The sequence below is a fragment of the Caloenas nicobarica genome, chromosome 9 (assembly GCF_036013445.1).
Source record: "Caloenas nicobarica isolate bCalNic1 chromosome 9, bCalNic1.hap1, whole genome shotgun sequence".
Lineage (NCBI taxonomy): Eukaryota > Metazoa > Chordata > Aves > Columbiformes > Columbidae > Caloenas > Caloenas nicobarica.
In genome coordinates, this window is record NC_088253.1 from 23,369,527 (window position 1) to 23,383,304 (window position 13,778).

Below are 13,778 nucleotides of genomic sequence, written 5' to 3' on the forward strand. Positions count from 1 at the left end.
CCCCACAGCTGGCACCGTGCCGGAGGAACAGATCCCTGTCCTGGCGCACCCGGGATGGGGAGCAGGGACGGCCATCGCCACGTGGCTCTGCGCCGCTCCCAGCAGCCCCCCAGCACCTCCTGCCACACACGGCACCGCAGCCACCGCTGGCACCGCGCCAGAGACAGCCGGGGTGTCCCCGCCTCGGGCGCTGGGTTGCAGGACCGATGGCTGCCTCAGTTTCCCCCTGCACAACGCTACAGTGGGACCGTGGGGTGGGGGACCCCAGCACACATCGGACACCATCGACAGCCGCGGGCCAGGGCTGTGACACCCCAGCTGCTGTCCCCTGGCTCCTCTGCGGCGGGACGGCGCTGCCACACAACCACGGGGTACGGCGGCACTCAGCCGCGCCCAACGCCATGGTGGGGGGCGGCTCTGGGGTGGCCGGAGCCTGTCCCAGCGCCGCCGCCGGCACGCAAGCTGGAAAACATCTTCCAGAGCCGTCGCAGACAGCAGCTGCCCGAGCATCGCGGGACCAGGGTGAGCCGGGGACAGGGGTGCCGGCAGCGGGGCTGCTGGTGGGTACTGGTGCTCAGCCGGGGGTGCCGGCACCGGGCTGGGGGTACCAGGGGGTGCTGGTGCTGGGGAGGCCGAGGTGGGGATGGGACTGGCTCTTTTCCCAGCAAAAAAAGTCTGGGCTGCATTAGAGGGGCAGGGAGCGCAACCGCAGCTCCGTGGAGAGGCCCCGGCACAGCCCTGCACCCAGGGCCAGGCTGGGGGTGGCCGTCACCGCTGTGCCGCCCCGATGTCCCCGCACCGGGCGCTGCCAGGGCCGGGCACAAGGCACGCAGGGAGGGGTTATGGCTGCGGATCCTGGTTATTTATTTACGGCAGGAGGGGGACAGCCGGTGAACCGGGGCAGCCGTCCGGGTGTGTGCACTCATCGCTGGCTGGTCACCCCGGCTCGTCCCCAGCGGCACCAAGCAGGCGAAGATGCCGGGAGGGAACATGCTGGCGCTGGTGCTGGCGCTGCGGCTGCTCCTGCCCTGCGCTGGGCAGCATCACCGGGAGGAGGCCGAGCGCATCATGGCGACCACGCCGGTCATCGACGGGTGAGCAAAGGTTACGCGGTGCCACGGTGTGCTTGCATCTCGGTGCCCTGAGAAAAACCCGGCCAGAAACTCCCCTTGGGGACAGCTCTCCCAGGGGATCCCCGTGCCGGGCAGCCCGTGCTGGGCAGCCGAGGGGATCCCCGGCGGGGCAGCCCCGGGGGAGCGGGCAGGGTGCCGGGAAGCGGGGACAGGCTGCCCCAGGGGAAGTCCCTGCTCGGGCCAAGCAGGTTCTGTGGGGTTGTGTCCTCAGGGATGTCCCCGGTTCCATACCGGCAGCCCTGTTCCCAACAGCACCGGGTGGCTCTTGTCCCCGTCAGGGTCCCCATGGCCCTGCAGGCACCAGCCCAGCACCAAGCCAGAGGATGTGGGGATGGTGACACGGGAGGGGAAAAGCGGGAGCCAGCCCGTGCGTGCGGCCCCCAGCACTTCCCCAGCGATACTGTGGGGTGCGGGACACCGCGTGACGGTGACATCGCTGCGGTGGTAATGGTGACATCCCCGCGGTGGTGACGGTGACGTCCCTGGTGGAGGGATGCCGGGCTGGCTCCGAGGGCTGAGTGGGGATTGGGGGGGGGGGGGGGGCCAACTTCCCCCTGGCTCCCTGGTATCTGGGAAATGGGGTCCCACATGGGGCACAGATGGGTGGGCAGATGGACCAGGGGGTGGATGGATTGATTGATTGATGATGGATGGACAGACAGATGGATAGATGGATGAATGGGTGGACACGGACGGATGGATAGATGGTCAGATGTTTCCATGGATGGGCGGGTGCACAGAAGGATGGATGATAGGTGGATAGATAGATGAATGGACAGACAGATGGATGGATAGATGGGTGGATGGATGGAAGGAAAGAAGGAAGGATGGGTGGATGGAAGATAGATGGTTGGATGCAAGGCTGGCCAGATAAGCAGGGACAAATGGACAGCCAGACAGGGCAATGGGCAGCCAGAGGGCTGGGTGGACAGATGGGCAGGCAGGCAGACAGACAGCCCCTCATTCCCTCTCTCTTCCTGCCCAGGCACAACGACCTGCCCTGGCAGCTCCTCAAGAGGTTCAACAACCAGCTGAAGCTGCCAGAGGCCAACCTGACGCTGCTGGAGGGCACCCACACCAACATCCCCAAGCTGCGCAGCGGGCACGTGGGCGGGCAGGTGGGATGGCGGGGGCGACACACAGCGGGTGGGCACCGGGGAGGGCAGGGGCACTGGCGCGGGTGGCAGCGGGAACGGGGCCAAGCTCCCGGTGCTGACCAAGTGCCGCCACGGGCAGTTCTGGTCGGCGTACGTGCCCTGCGACACGCAGAACAAGGACGCGGTGAAGCGCACGCTGGAGCAGATCGATGTGGTGCACCGCATGTGCGAGCTCTACCCCGAGACCTTCGCCTGCGTCGTCGACAGCAACGGTGAGCGAGGCTGGGATGGGGGTGCCCCGGGGATGTGGGTGCCCCGGTGCCCCTCTGCTGATGCCCCCCTCCCTGCAGGCATCGAGCAGGCTTTCCAGAACAACAAGGTGGCCAGTCTCATCGGGGTGGAGGGTGGACACTCCATCGACAGCAGCCTGGGCATCCTGCGCACCTTCTACCACCTGGGCGTCCGCTACATGACCCTCACCCACAGCTGCAACACCCCCTGGTAGCAGCCCTTGGGGTGACAGGGACAGCTGAGCAGGGGCACATGGCCAGGGGTCTGTCCTGATGCTGTCTCCCATCCACAGGGCTGACAACTGGCTGGTGGACACTGGGGACGACCCACTTGTGCACCACGGCCTCTCGCACTTTGGCAAGGTGAGTGGGGACAGCGTTGGTGGTGGCACCTGGGAGCAATGACCAGGGTGAGGGAACGTGGTACTGGCACCCACCATCCCCGCCGGGTGGTTAAGCAGAGCAGAGGGTGTCCTGGGTGCATGATGTCCCCCCGGCGCGGGGCTGCCGTGGCCCCTTGCACACCCTTCTCTATCCCCATCCCCATCCCCATCCCCATCCCTGTCCCTGCAGACGGTGCTGGAGGAGATGAACCGCCTGGGCATGATCGTGGACCTGGCCCACGTCTCGGTGGACACCATGAAGGTGGTGCTGAGCCTCTCCAAAGCCCCCGTCATCTTCAGCCACTCGTCCGCCTACAGCCTCTGCCCACACCGCCGCAACGTGCCCGACGACGTGCTGAGGACGGTGGTGAGCGCCGGGACCGGGCGCGAGCAGGCGGCTGCGGGGGGCTGTGGGAAGGCCATGGGGCTCAGGGCTGCCTCTCCCCCAGGCCTCCACGGGCAGCCTGGTGATGATCAACTTCTACAACGCGTACGTGACATGCGGGGACACGGCCACGCTGATCGATGTCGCAGGTAAGGCGGGCGCCCGGGCGGGCAACGGCGGTGGCAGCGTGTGCCCCCTGCCCCGCTCACCCCGTCCCCTCTGTGCCCGCAGACCACATGGACTACGTGAAGAAGGTGGCCGGTGCCCAGTCCGTCGGCTTCGGCGGGGACTACGACGGGGTCCCAGGGTAAAGCGGGTGAGGGGAGCGGGGCGGGCTGCGCTGGTGGGAGGGGGCAGTGTGTCCCTGGCTGTGCAGACTTGCGGGGAGGTGCGTGGGGGTTCCTGCCCCCGTCACGGCACAGCTGCGAGCTGCGGGCTGCCGCAGGGTCCCCACCGGCCTGGAGGACGTCTCCAAGTACCCGGCGCTGGTGGCCGAGCTGCTGGCAAGGAACTGGACGGAGGCCGAGGTGAGAGGAGCCCTGGCTGAAAACCTGCTCCGCGTCTTCAGGAAGGTGGAGGAGGTGAGTGGGGCATGGGGACACGTGGGGCATGGGGACACGTGGGGCATGGGGACACATGGGGCATGGAGACACATGGGGCATGGAGACACGCGGGGCATGGGGAGCACCAGGCATGGGGACACATGGGACAGAAGAGACCAGTAGGACATCAGGATGTATGGGGACATGGGGTGGCACAGGGACACATGGGGCAAGTGGATGAATGGGGCACGGGGACTGTCCCCATGCAGGTGAAGGTGGCCCTGCAGGGCACGGCTCCCCACGAGACACCCATCGCCATCGAGGAGCTGGAGGGGACGTGCAGGACCCTCTATGGCTACAGCAGCACCAGTGGTGCCGGCACAGCCCGGCTCGCCCCAGCAGCCCTGGCACTGGCGCTGCTCCGCTCCCTGCTCCCGTAGCGCCCGGCCCCGGCACCGTGCCCGGCGTGACAGTGGCAGCCGGCCTGGTGGCTGCTGGGCTGGGCCTGATTGCGCTGCCTCTTCCAACCGTGAGTGAAATAAAGCTGCGCTTCCAGCACCACCGGCAGCCGCGTCCGCGCCGGGACCCTGCAGGGACAACCAGCCCCATGGCCAGCTCCTGGCTGGAGGTGATGAGCCACCTCAGCACGTCACTGGCCACCTCGACATGTCACCGGCCATGTCAGCCACCCCGGCTCCATGTCCCCGGTGGGACAGATGCGTAGGGGCCCGGTGGGCACCCAGCCCAGCACACTGGGAAACTGTCCCCGCACCGGGAGTGACACATCGCTGCAACACACGGCCGGGGTGGCTGTAGGGCTGCCTCCGCAGAATGCTTCCATTAATCATTAGCTAATTAATTGGCTACTCAATTATCTTCTTAGCAATTTCCTCTCACATTTGGGAACAGCCTGTCTTTGGAGTGGAGGCGGCTTTGGGCGCCGGGAAAACAGGCAGGAGAAGGAGAAACATCTTCCTGTGGCATTCGCAAATTGGCTGAGGGACAGAGACCCGACTGCCAGCCCCCCGGAGGAGACAGGGATGAGATGGGCAAAGGGAAGGGACAAGGAAGGGATGGGCAAGGGGAAGGGACTGCACTGGGAACGGACAGGGATGGGACGGGCTGCACCCGGTCCCCTGCTGGGACAGTGACCACAGCCACCATCCCTAGTGACAAAGCTGCTGCTGTGGGTGCCGATGGCAGGACTGGGGGCTCCTTCCCTGGGGACATCCCCCGTGGAAAAGAAAGATGTAAAGGGTGCGGGAAGCTGGGGACCCCAAAACCACGCTGGGGAAAGGAGCTTGGCTGGAGCCGGTGTTGGCTGCACCGGGGCCGCAGCAGCTCCTGCTCACACCAGTTCCCCAGCTCAGCTGCACCAAGGGAACTGGTCCTGGTGTGGGGGGACACGTCAGGGGTCCCGTCTGGCACCCCCAGTGGCAGTGACCCCTGGGTGAGAGCAGGATCGGGCCCTTCCTCCTCCCCTCTCCGCCCCACGGCCCCACGTCTTGGTGCCAGGCAGGGGACAGGGCACAGCCACCATACTGTGCCACCGGCAGAGGGCACCGTGAACTCCCCTCTTCTTGTCTGAATCCCCAGACGCAGCAGGATGGATGTTCAGGGATTGTTTATTGAAAATAGCAGAATGTAAATCAACCGAAGAAAAAGGCAAATGAGAAAAGCTTTAAAAACAAGAAACACAAATGAAACGACAGAAACACCACACCGAGAAGGAGCATCTCCAGCAGTGGGGGCTCCCCAGGCCACAGGGCACGTCCCAGCCCCATGGGTGTCACTGCACAAGACACCAGGACACCTCGGCTCCGCGACGCAGGGACAAATCTCCGGGGGTCCCATTTTCTGCCCAGCCCGTGGGGAGGGGGCACAAGATCCAATGCTCCACCACGCACAAGTGACTTCGCAGCCCAAAGTCACCTCCTCGTCCCCCAGGCCACCGCCCCGCAGCAGGTGTCGGGAGAGAAGGCTCCGGGGTCACCGGCCACGCGCTGCCAAGGCCACTGAGCTCAGAAAAAATAATCAAAATAGCAAAACGTGTTTGTGTTGCAACTGCGGGGAGGTGGCTCCAGCCTGCAGTGAGTCCTGCCCCACGGTGAGAGGCAGCTGCCTTCCCATCACCTCTGCCCAAAACAGCCTTAAAATTCCCTGTAGAATGATGAATCAGAGCTGCTGGCAGCTGCACGGCACAGCCACAGCCTGCGGTGAGACGGGTGAAGTTCCTCCTCATGAGAGCCAGAGAGAACTTCAATTCCTTTCCGGCAACTTTCCCACCCAACCCACACCCCAGGGAAGGCTCCAGGTGACAAGGGGACACATTTCCCCATGAGCAGCGGGAAGAGACACGGGAAGCTGCCCCTCGCATGGAGCCAGGTGACACAGGGCAGAAGCAGCAAGGTGGGGACAGCGGAGGGAAGTAGCAGCAGAAATCCAGGGCACAAGCTGCAGCCAGTGCAGGGGTATGCACTCGCAGGATGGTTTAGTGTTTACTGTCACACCCATCCCACCTGTGGGGACAAGGCTGCTTCCACCGGCTCTGCAGGGAGGTCACGGCTGGATTAAACATTTCCAGGTGGCAGCAGAATGTGGGGATTCACAGACACAAGGTGGGACGAGCATCTCGAAGGCCACTTTGTGGTACGGAGCTCCAGGGAGGTTTGGCCCGGCAGGACACGGAGGTGAAGTTGGCAAATGGGACACAGGGGGCTGGGCAAGGTCACGGCGAGGGCAGTGATAGTGCAGCATCACATCCCCTTCCCGCAAGGCACCGACCTTCCCAGAAACACCACAGCCAGGAAAACAACCCTGTCCTGACCAGCTGTGAGAGGAAGGCCCGGGGGAATCTCCCTGCGCCACGTAAATAGCTCCTTTTCCCAAGAAAAACACAACCCGCAGCTCAGAGACCCAGCTGAAACCAGAGAACAGGCATGCGCTGCACACGGAGGAGTCACCGCAACCTGCCCCAGGAGGATCTGGTTAGTGTTACGTCAGGAGCTGCATCGCGGGACGCTGCCGGGAACCGGCAACAACCCTTAAATAAAAAAACACCCTGAAATCAGACCCAGCAAAATGTTCCTCCAGCCCAGAGAGGCCGTTGCTGCACAGAAACCCCCTGCCAGGATCGCTGGGAAATGTCATCGCCATTGCACCCCAAAAGAAGAGTCTGAAGGCAGGCAGGGCTGGGGACGTGCAGCCGGAGGAGGGGACGGCTGGTGCCGCTGGGGCAGAGGGAGGACAAGGCAGAGGTGGGAGGACCCCGGGCTCCTCTGCCCCACACGCCGGACCCCGCGCGGGGCAGCCGTCCGCAGGACTGACAGGACAGCTCAGTTCCGCAGCGCAGCCAACCTGGAGGGGACAGGATGACAAGGACAGGGTGAGAGCAGCAGGACACGGCCACCACCCGTGCCAGCACAGCCCCCCATTCCTCTCCCAGTGCCATCCCCACCTCCCCACATTGCAGCCTCGGGGCTGTCCCCTGTCCCCAGCCGCGGCTGCGCATGGAGAGGAAGCTCCTCAGCGTCTCCTGGGGCAGTTCCAGCGAGACAGCCTGTTCCGGAGCTGTTTGATGGTCAGTGCCAAGCGTTCCCGGAGTGGCAGCAGCTGCGTGAGGGTGAGCACAGAGCAAGGGGGACTGTTCTGCACCTCCTGTACAAGAGCTCGCTGCCGACTGCCAAAACCACCCCCGTCCCCAGGCCTGCAGTGTCCCCACAGCCCCGAACAGCCACTGCGCAGGTGCCATGGGGACTGTCGGGCTCCGGCCAGCCCAAGCACAAGAGAGGGGGCTCAGCACCCCCTCAGCTGGCCCCGACGGGCTGACTCCTTCCCTGCACACCCGTGAGGGATCTCCAGGAAGGACTTGAACTGCCTGGACACGAGGTGAAAGACCAGGGAGGGACAAACCTCCGCGAGAGCTGGTCCTCCTGGGAGCGCAGCGAGCTCTCCCCCACGGCTGAGGCACCCTCGGGGAGCTGGCTTAGCTGGTCCATGATCTCCAGCCCGTTCTCCTCCGCGATCTGCACGATCAGGCTGTCCACCTGCTCCTGCGGCGTGGTCAGCGTGGTGGCGGAGCTCATGGAGTCCTCCATGACCTGCAGCAGAACTAGACGTCACCCCGTCCCACAGGCAAAGCCCAGCCCAGCTCCTTCCCCCAACGAACCAGCTGCAGATCCCATGTGGCCGCCAGCCCCTTGGTGACAACGGCCCCAAGCCTGATGGCAGCATTACTGCAGAGGGGAATCTGCGTGGCAGCTCGCTGTGACACAGGGACTGCCACCCTCCCTCTTCTCCTCCTCTGCTGCATTCATCTCTTTGCACAGCAAACTCCTTCCCCGCCAGGCAGTGGAGATGTCTCCTCCTCAGTGTCTCCCACACCCCACAAACGCAGCGAGCAGAACCACGGGAGCAGCTCCGGGGGTTTCCCGAAGGGAACAGGGCGCTGCTGTGGAATCCTGAGTCACCGCTGGGACCCAGCGCTTCACGGTCCACAGGGACCAACCGCCCTCCCCGACCCACCCTCTCAGACCCCTCCGAGCACCCCGGCACTTACTGATGTGTGAACATCCAAATTCTGAACCTGCTGCTCAAATTTATCCATCACTGCAGACACCTTCTGCAGGTCCATGGAGCTCAGAGCCTTGTCCAAGGCCTTGGTCACCTGGGCCATGTTTTTCGTCACCTGCAAGAGAAGATTCCTTCACAGATGCTCCTCAAACACAAGGTACATCCGTCTGAGAGGAAGAACCAGGCCAGCGAAGAAGAAACTGGTGTTTCTGATGTGGGATCCTTCCCGGGGAAAGGGAGCCCAAGGAGGCTCAAAGTAGTGAAAGGGAAGAGCCGATGTTCGCTCTCCACGGGGTGCAGACCATCTGGAAGCCCCATGCAGAGGCTCTTACCCCCTTCATCGTCACAGCCGTCTGCACCTTGGAGGCCACCGCGTCCACCCGGGATGACATGCGGAGCCAGTTGAGCCCCTCATTCTTCTTGCGGATGGCGTTCTCCGCGTAGACACGTGCACACTCCACATTCTTCTGCTGCAGGGCCTGGAAGGGCAAAGGGCAACCGCTGGCACAGAGAACCTGCCGCAGGTTTATAAACAACATGCTCTGGTTCTGCTGGGCGCGTTTCCAGCAGGAAACGGCTCCCCCGTGACCCACCCACCTTTTTGATCTTGGCTTGCTCGGCCTTGGAGTCTTTCTCGGCTTTTTTGGCGAGTTTCTCCAGCTGCTTCGCCGTGAACTGCGGAGAAATCACCGGGTCGGTGCTGGGACCCGGCAGCACAGGACCAGGGACTGGGGGGAGCGGAGCCCCCGTCCCACCCCCGCCCAGCATCGGCCGCCCCAGAGAGCCGGTGAGACGGGTCCCCCGCGGGCCAGAGGCTCCCAGAGCAAACCGGGGAGAACGTCCGTCCCACTGCCGGGAAGGGAAGCGCTGGGAGCGGCAGCGCCGGGAGAGAAGCCCGGCCGAAGGGCTCCCGGACACCCCGGGAAGGCGAATCTCCGCAGGCCTGGGCCCGCTTCAACTACCGGGCCGCAGCAGGAGCCCCGACGCGGCGGGAATCAGGGGGCGGACAGTCCCGGGGGGTGGACACCGCTGCCGGCGCTTCGGGACCGACCGTACGTGAGGCAAAGGGCCCGCCGGCGGCCTCACCTTCAGCTGGAAGAGCGTGTCTGGAAGGGAAGGAGAGCGCGGCTCAGGGCCGGCGCACCGCGGGCAAGGCCGGGACCGGAGACCGGGGCTGAGCCTGGGCCTGGGCCCCGGCCTCAGCGTGCCCCGCCCCCGGTGTGTCCCGCCCCCGGTGTGCCCCCGGCCCGGCCCCGCCCACCAGGAGAAGCTCCAGCCCCCGCACACCGAGGCCGGCGCGGCGCAGCCCCCGCCACCGCCCGCCCGCCCTCACCGTCCATCCTGCCCCGCCGCCGCTTCCGGGTTCCCCGGCCGCCGCTTCCGGGGTGCGCGCGCCCGACTCTCGCGAGAGCGCCGCCTGGAGGGGAGGTCACGTGGGTGGGTCGGGTGCGACGCCCGAGGGGGCGGGGTCACGCACACGGCGGGGCGGGGTCACACCGGGGACAGGGTCACGCGGCCGCGAGGGGCGGAGCTGCACGGGGGCGGGGCTGCCCGCCGCCTGGCCCCCAGCCGTGCCTAGCAACCGTTGTCAGGGGCAGCGCGGGGGGCGCGGCCTGCGGGGAGGGGCACGGCGCATGCGCGGAGGGCGCGGCGCGGCGGCGCGCGGGCAGCATGGCGGGCGGCGGCGCGGCCGAGGAGCTGGAGCCGCTGCGGCTGCGGCGCCTGCGGGGGGACGGGTTCTTCGAGGTGCCGGCGGCCGACAGGGTGAGCGGGGCCCCGGGAGCGTCTGAGGGGGAAGGGGGCCGCAGAGGCCTCAGGGCCCGGGCTGGGCCCAGGGCCCGCTGAGGGGGCGGCGGCGCCGGGCAGCGTGCGGTGCCTGCGGAGCCGGGACAGGGCGGGCCTCGGGGAGGCCGCCCCGGGGCCGGAGGAGCCGCCTCTGTCCCAGCCGCCGCTCCCGGCGGTGCTTCCAAAACGCCCGTTTGGTCCGTAAGCGCCGGGGCAGCACCGGGTCTGCCCGGTGGGGCGGGTGGGCTCTGGTCACCCGTGGACGCCGCGTGTCCCCGGGGAGGCCGGTGACAAAGCGCCGAGGGCTGTCCCAGAGCCGCCTCTGACCCGGTGATTCGGTTCCAGCTGGGGCGATGCCGGAGCGTGAAGGAGTTCGAGAAGCTGAACCGGATCGGAGAGGGAACCTACGGCATCGTGTGTAAGGGCGGCCGAGCGGCTGTCGGGCCGGGGGCAAGAGGGGCCTGCAGCCCGTCTGCCCACATCTGCCCCCGGGGCAGCGTGTGGGGCTGGGGGGGCTGGGGGCGCTGAGGCTGAGAGGAGGGGTCACAATAAAAACAGTGTTTGTTTTCTGGTCCTGAGCGTGTGGCCTGTGCTGCTCTTCCAGACCGGGCCCGGGACACCCTGACAGATGAGACCGTGGCGTTGAAGAAGGTGCGGATGGACAACGAGAAAGATGGTAACGGAGGAGCAGGGTGGCTCCTGGGGCAGGCGGGAGCATCCCCGACCCCTGCTCGAGGCGGTGGCGGTTGCTCCCTGCAGGAATGCCTGTCAGCAGCCTGCGGGAGATCACCCTGCTCCTGCAGCTCCGGCACCCCAACATCGTGGAGCTGAAGGAGGTGGTTGTGGGGAACCACCTGGAGAGGTGAGGGTCTCCACTCTCCCGTATCTGCTGTTCAGACCCTTCTTGGTCCCCTGAGCCACCTCTTGTGGCACAGACCCACATGGGGACACCGGTGACATGTCCTGGGGGAGGCCCCTGACCGCGTCTTGTTTGTGACAGCATTTTCCTGGTGATGGGCTACTGCGAGCAGGACCTTGCCAGCCTTCTCGAGAACATGCAGACACCTTTTTCAGAGGCTCAGGTAAAAGTTGGGCTGAGCTTTGGGTGAGTAACCCCTCAGAGGGTGTCACTGCTCCAGACAAAACACAGTGGCCACCAGCACAGAATCCCCAGACTTTGTGATCCCTGGGCCTTGGGCAGGGCTGGGGTGAGCCAGGATTCCTGGAGAGCATGGGCTGAACTGGTGCTCACAGAATGCACCAGGCACTTTCCAGGCTGGGTTTTGGGCTGGAGTGAACAGGAAGGGAAACAGAACATGGAGAAAACGTGCCCCAGCCGACCTGTGAGCTCCTCCTGGGAGGACATGGGCACTGAAAGGCTGCGGAGTGGTGACAGACGTGGCCCCACAGCAGCTGTAGGGGCTTAACCTCTGGGGTTTGCCTGGCTGGTGCTGTGTTCGCAGAGGTGAGAGCTCCTGTCCTCTGTCTGCAGGTCAAGTGCATCATCCTGCAAGTTCTCAAGGGGCTGCAGTACCTGCATGAGAACTACATCATCCACAGGTGGGGGCAGCAGGACAAATGTGGTGGGAAAGGGGGAGACGCGGCTGATGGAGGGGAACCTGCCGAGCCCCAAACTCTGGGGGGATGCTTCACCTCCCATGTCCTGGCACAGGCAGCACCGCAGGGAGAAGCTCTGGAGGGGGTTTGGTGTGAATTGGCAGCTCCGTGTGGGAGTTGGTGGGGCAGGGAGGCCACTGAGCAATGAGATTCAATTCTCCTCGCGCTGGCTCAGCTCCGGGGCTCTGCAGCTGCCCGGGGCCGCACAGGGAGGATGGCACTGACCAGCTGCTCCATTCCCTGGCAGGGATCTGAAAGTGTCCAACCTGCTCATGACTGACAAAGGCTGCGTGAAGATCGGTGAGTCCCTGGCAGCTGCGGTGGCTGTGCCCGCAGCACTTGCTGCACCCCGTGACATAGCTGGAGCTCACAGCTCGGCTGACCTCGAGTCTCTGTTGCAGCCGATTTCGGCCTGGCACGCGCCTATGGGATGCCGCCGAAGCCCATGACCCCCAAAGTCGTCACACTCTGGTGAGTGGCCAGTTTGGGGGGGGTGCACTGGCTCGGAGAGATGCGGGCGAGTCCTCGCAGCACAGCAGGGGCTTCCTTGGTGCCACCATCCCCCTGAGCCGCTGCTGTCCCCTGTGCAGGTACCGAGCACCCGAACTGCTGTTGGGGATGACGACCCAGACCACCAGCATCGACATGTGGTAAGGGGAGGGCAGGGGGGCCCCAGGGGGCTGCAAACCCACAGGGGGGTCGATGGAGGGGCTTCTCCTGCCCCCCCGACTCCCGCAGGGCTGTGGGCTGCATCCTCGCCGAGCTGCTGGCCCACAAGCCGCTGCTGCCGGGCACCTCTGAGATCCACCAGATCGACCTGATCGTGCAGCTCCTGGGGACGCCAAATGAGAACATCTGGCCGGTGAGAGCGGGCGGGCCCCCTGCCCCCCGCACCCCCTGCCCCCCGCGCCCCCTGCCTGCTCTGACTCTCTGTCCCCTCAGGGTTTCTCCCGGCTGCCGCTGGTGAGCCAGTACACGCTGCGCAAACAGCCCTACAACAACCTCAAGCACAAGTTCCCCTGGCTCTCAGAGGCCGGGCTGCGGCTGCTCCACTTCCTCTTCATGTACGACCCCAAGAAGCGGTAAGAGCTGGTGGCAGCGCTGCATGGGCAGGGCTGCCTGTGTCACCCCCTGTGGCGGGGCTGTCCCCAGGGGCAGGTCAGTGCCTTTGGGGCGGGGGTTCCTGCTATGTCCCCTTGTCCCTGCAGAGCGACAGCGAAGGACAGCCTGGAGAGCTCCTACTTCAAGGAGAAGCCCCTGCGTAAGTCGCCCCTCACCGGGGCAGGGGGGCTGTGGGCCCTCCTGACCCCGCCCTCCCTGCCCTGCAGCCTGCGAGCCGGAGCTCATGCCCACCTTTCCCCACCACCGGAACAAGCGGGCAGCTGCTACCAGTGCAGGGACAGAGAGCCAGGCGAAGCGCACCAAGCCCTGAGCCCTGGCACGTGGGGGGGCACAGCATGTGCTGGCCGGGATGGCGTTCTGCCACAGAACAGCACCAGCCCTGCCGGCTCCATCGCCCCTGGGACGGATCCCCAACTTAATTCCCCAGGCTGGCTGGGGGGAAGCACTGTGACCCCGCGTGCTCCAGCATGGGACCAGGCGCAAGAGGGAGGAGAGACGGGGCCGGGCCCCACCAGGGTGCTGGCAAGGCTGGCCCTGTCCCCCAGGGACCCTGTGCTGGCTGCACGGTGTTACCCTGATTTTGCCATCAATAAAAGCACATGCAGCAGTGAGTGGCCTTGTCCCTTGGCTCCAGCCATGACCCTGCTCTGCTTCCGCTGGGCCACATGTCCCACCCCAGGGACAATGACACCCCTGGGTCCTGCCTCCCAAAACTGGCCTTGAGCAGCCCAGCCCCGCTCTCCTGGCCATGTGGCAGCAGGCGGTCCCACAGCCTGTGTCCCTTCTCCAGGAGCAACCACAATCCAGCCCCTGCTCCCCACTTCCTCCCCACTTCCTCCCCCCAGTGCAGAA

The 13,778-nt window shown here is 65.6% G+C and overlaps 3 protein-coding genes across 4 annotated transcripts; 2 read left to right on the plus strand and 1 right to left on the minus strand.

The window, feature by feature from the left end:
- The first annotated feature begins 946 nt into the window (after positions 1-946).
- Positions 947-4,270, plus strand: DPEP1 (dipeptidase 1). Its single transcript, XM_065640982.1, has 10 exons — positions 947-1,094; positions 2,119-2,251; positions 2,370-2,502; positions 2,581-2,731; positions 2,814-2,883; positions 3,094-3,270; positions 3,353-3,437; positions 3,520-3,595; positions 3,734-3,869; positions 4,100-4,270. Exons 1-10 carry the CDS (start codon positions 976-978, stop codon positions 4,268-4,270), a joined length of 1,251 nt encoding a protein of 416 aa, XP_065497054.1. The 5' UTR covers positions 947-975.
- A 2,807-nt stretch (positions 4,271-7,077) lies between these two features.
- Positions 7,078-9,787, minus strand: CHMP1A (charged multivesicular body protein 1A). 2 transcript variants are annotated; one of them, XM_065640799.1, is made up of 7 exons: positions 9,736-9,787; positions 9,489-9,508; positions 9,000-9,077; positions 8,735-8,881; positions 8,389-8,517; positions 7,743-7,930; positions 7,078-7,187 (listed from the first exon to the last, which is right to left on the minus strand). In XM_065640799.1, the coding sequence occupies exons 1-7, from the start codon at positions 9,740-9,742 to the stop codon at positions 7,166-7,168; spliced, it is 591 nt and encodes a 196-aa protein (XP_065496871.1). In that variant the 5' UTR covers positions 9,743-9,787; the 3' UTR covers positions 7,078-7,165. The 2 variants fall into 2 exon arrangements, with proteins under 2 accessions (XP_065496871.1, XP_065496870.1); XM_065640798.1 differs by having other exon boundaries at positions 9,459-9,508; positions 9,736-9,757.
- A 264-nt stretch (positions 9,788-10,051) lies between these two features.
- CDK10 (cyclin dependent kinase 10) lies at positions 10,052-13,333 on the plus strand. Its single transcript, XM_065640738.1, has 13 exons — positions 10,052-10,166; positions 10,533-10,605; positions 10,792-10,863; positions 10,947-11,049; positions 11,188-11,269; positions 11,680-11,747; positions 12,052-12,104; positions 12,206-12,275; positions 12,395-12,454; positions 12,543-12,666; positions 12,747-12,886; positions 13,013-13,065; positions 13,133-13,333. Exons 1-13 carry the CDS (start codon positions 10,074-10,076, stop codon positions 13,234-13,236), a joined length of 1,095 nt encoding a protein of 364 aa, XP_065496810.1. The 5' UTR covers positions 10,052-10,073; the 3' UTR covers positions 13,237-13,333.
- The last annotated feature ends 445 nt before the right edge of the window (positions 13,334-13,778 follow it).

Bases quoted from the DNA above. Each gene is read 5' to 3' on its own strand.
- DPEP1 (XM_065640982.1), top strand. From the start codon at position 976: ATGCCGGGAGGGAACATGCTGGCGCTGGTGCTGGCGCTGCGGCTGCTC. The intron at 2,252-2,369 runs GTGGGATGGCGG...CGCCACGGGCAG, and splicing joins GCGGGCACGTGGGCGGGCAG to TTCTGGTCGGCGTACGTGCC. The intron at 3,271-3,352 runs GTGAGCGCCGGG...CCTCTCCCCCAG, and splicing joins ACGACGTGCTGAGGACGGTG to GCCTCCACGGGCAGCCTGGT.
- CDK10 (XM_065640738.1), top strand. From the start codon at position 10,074: ATGGCGGGCGGCGGCGCGGCCGAGGAGCTGGAGCCGCTGCGGCTGCGG. The intron at 10,167-10,532 runs GTGAGCGGGGCC...ATTCGGTTCCAG, and splicing joins AGGTGCCGGCGGCCGACAGG to CTGGGGCGATGCCGGAGCGT. The intron at 12,276-12,394 runs GTGAGTGGCCAG...TCCCCTGTGCAG, and splicing joins CCCAAAGTCGTCACACTCTG to GTACCGAGCACCCGAACTGC.
- CHMP1A (XM_065640798.1), bottom strand. The intron at 9,078-9,458 runs GTACGGTCGGTC...ATTTCTCCGCAG, and splicing joins CGGCGGGCCCTTTGCCTCAC to TTCACGGCGAAGCAGCTGGA. The intron at 8,518-8,734 runs GTAAGAGCCTCT...CTTCTCTTGCAG, and splicing joins CGGCTGTGACGATGAAGGGG to GTGACGAAAAACATGGCCCA.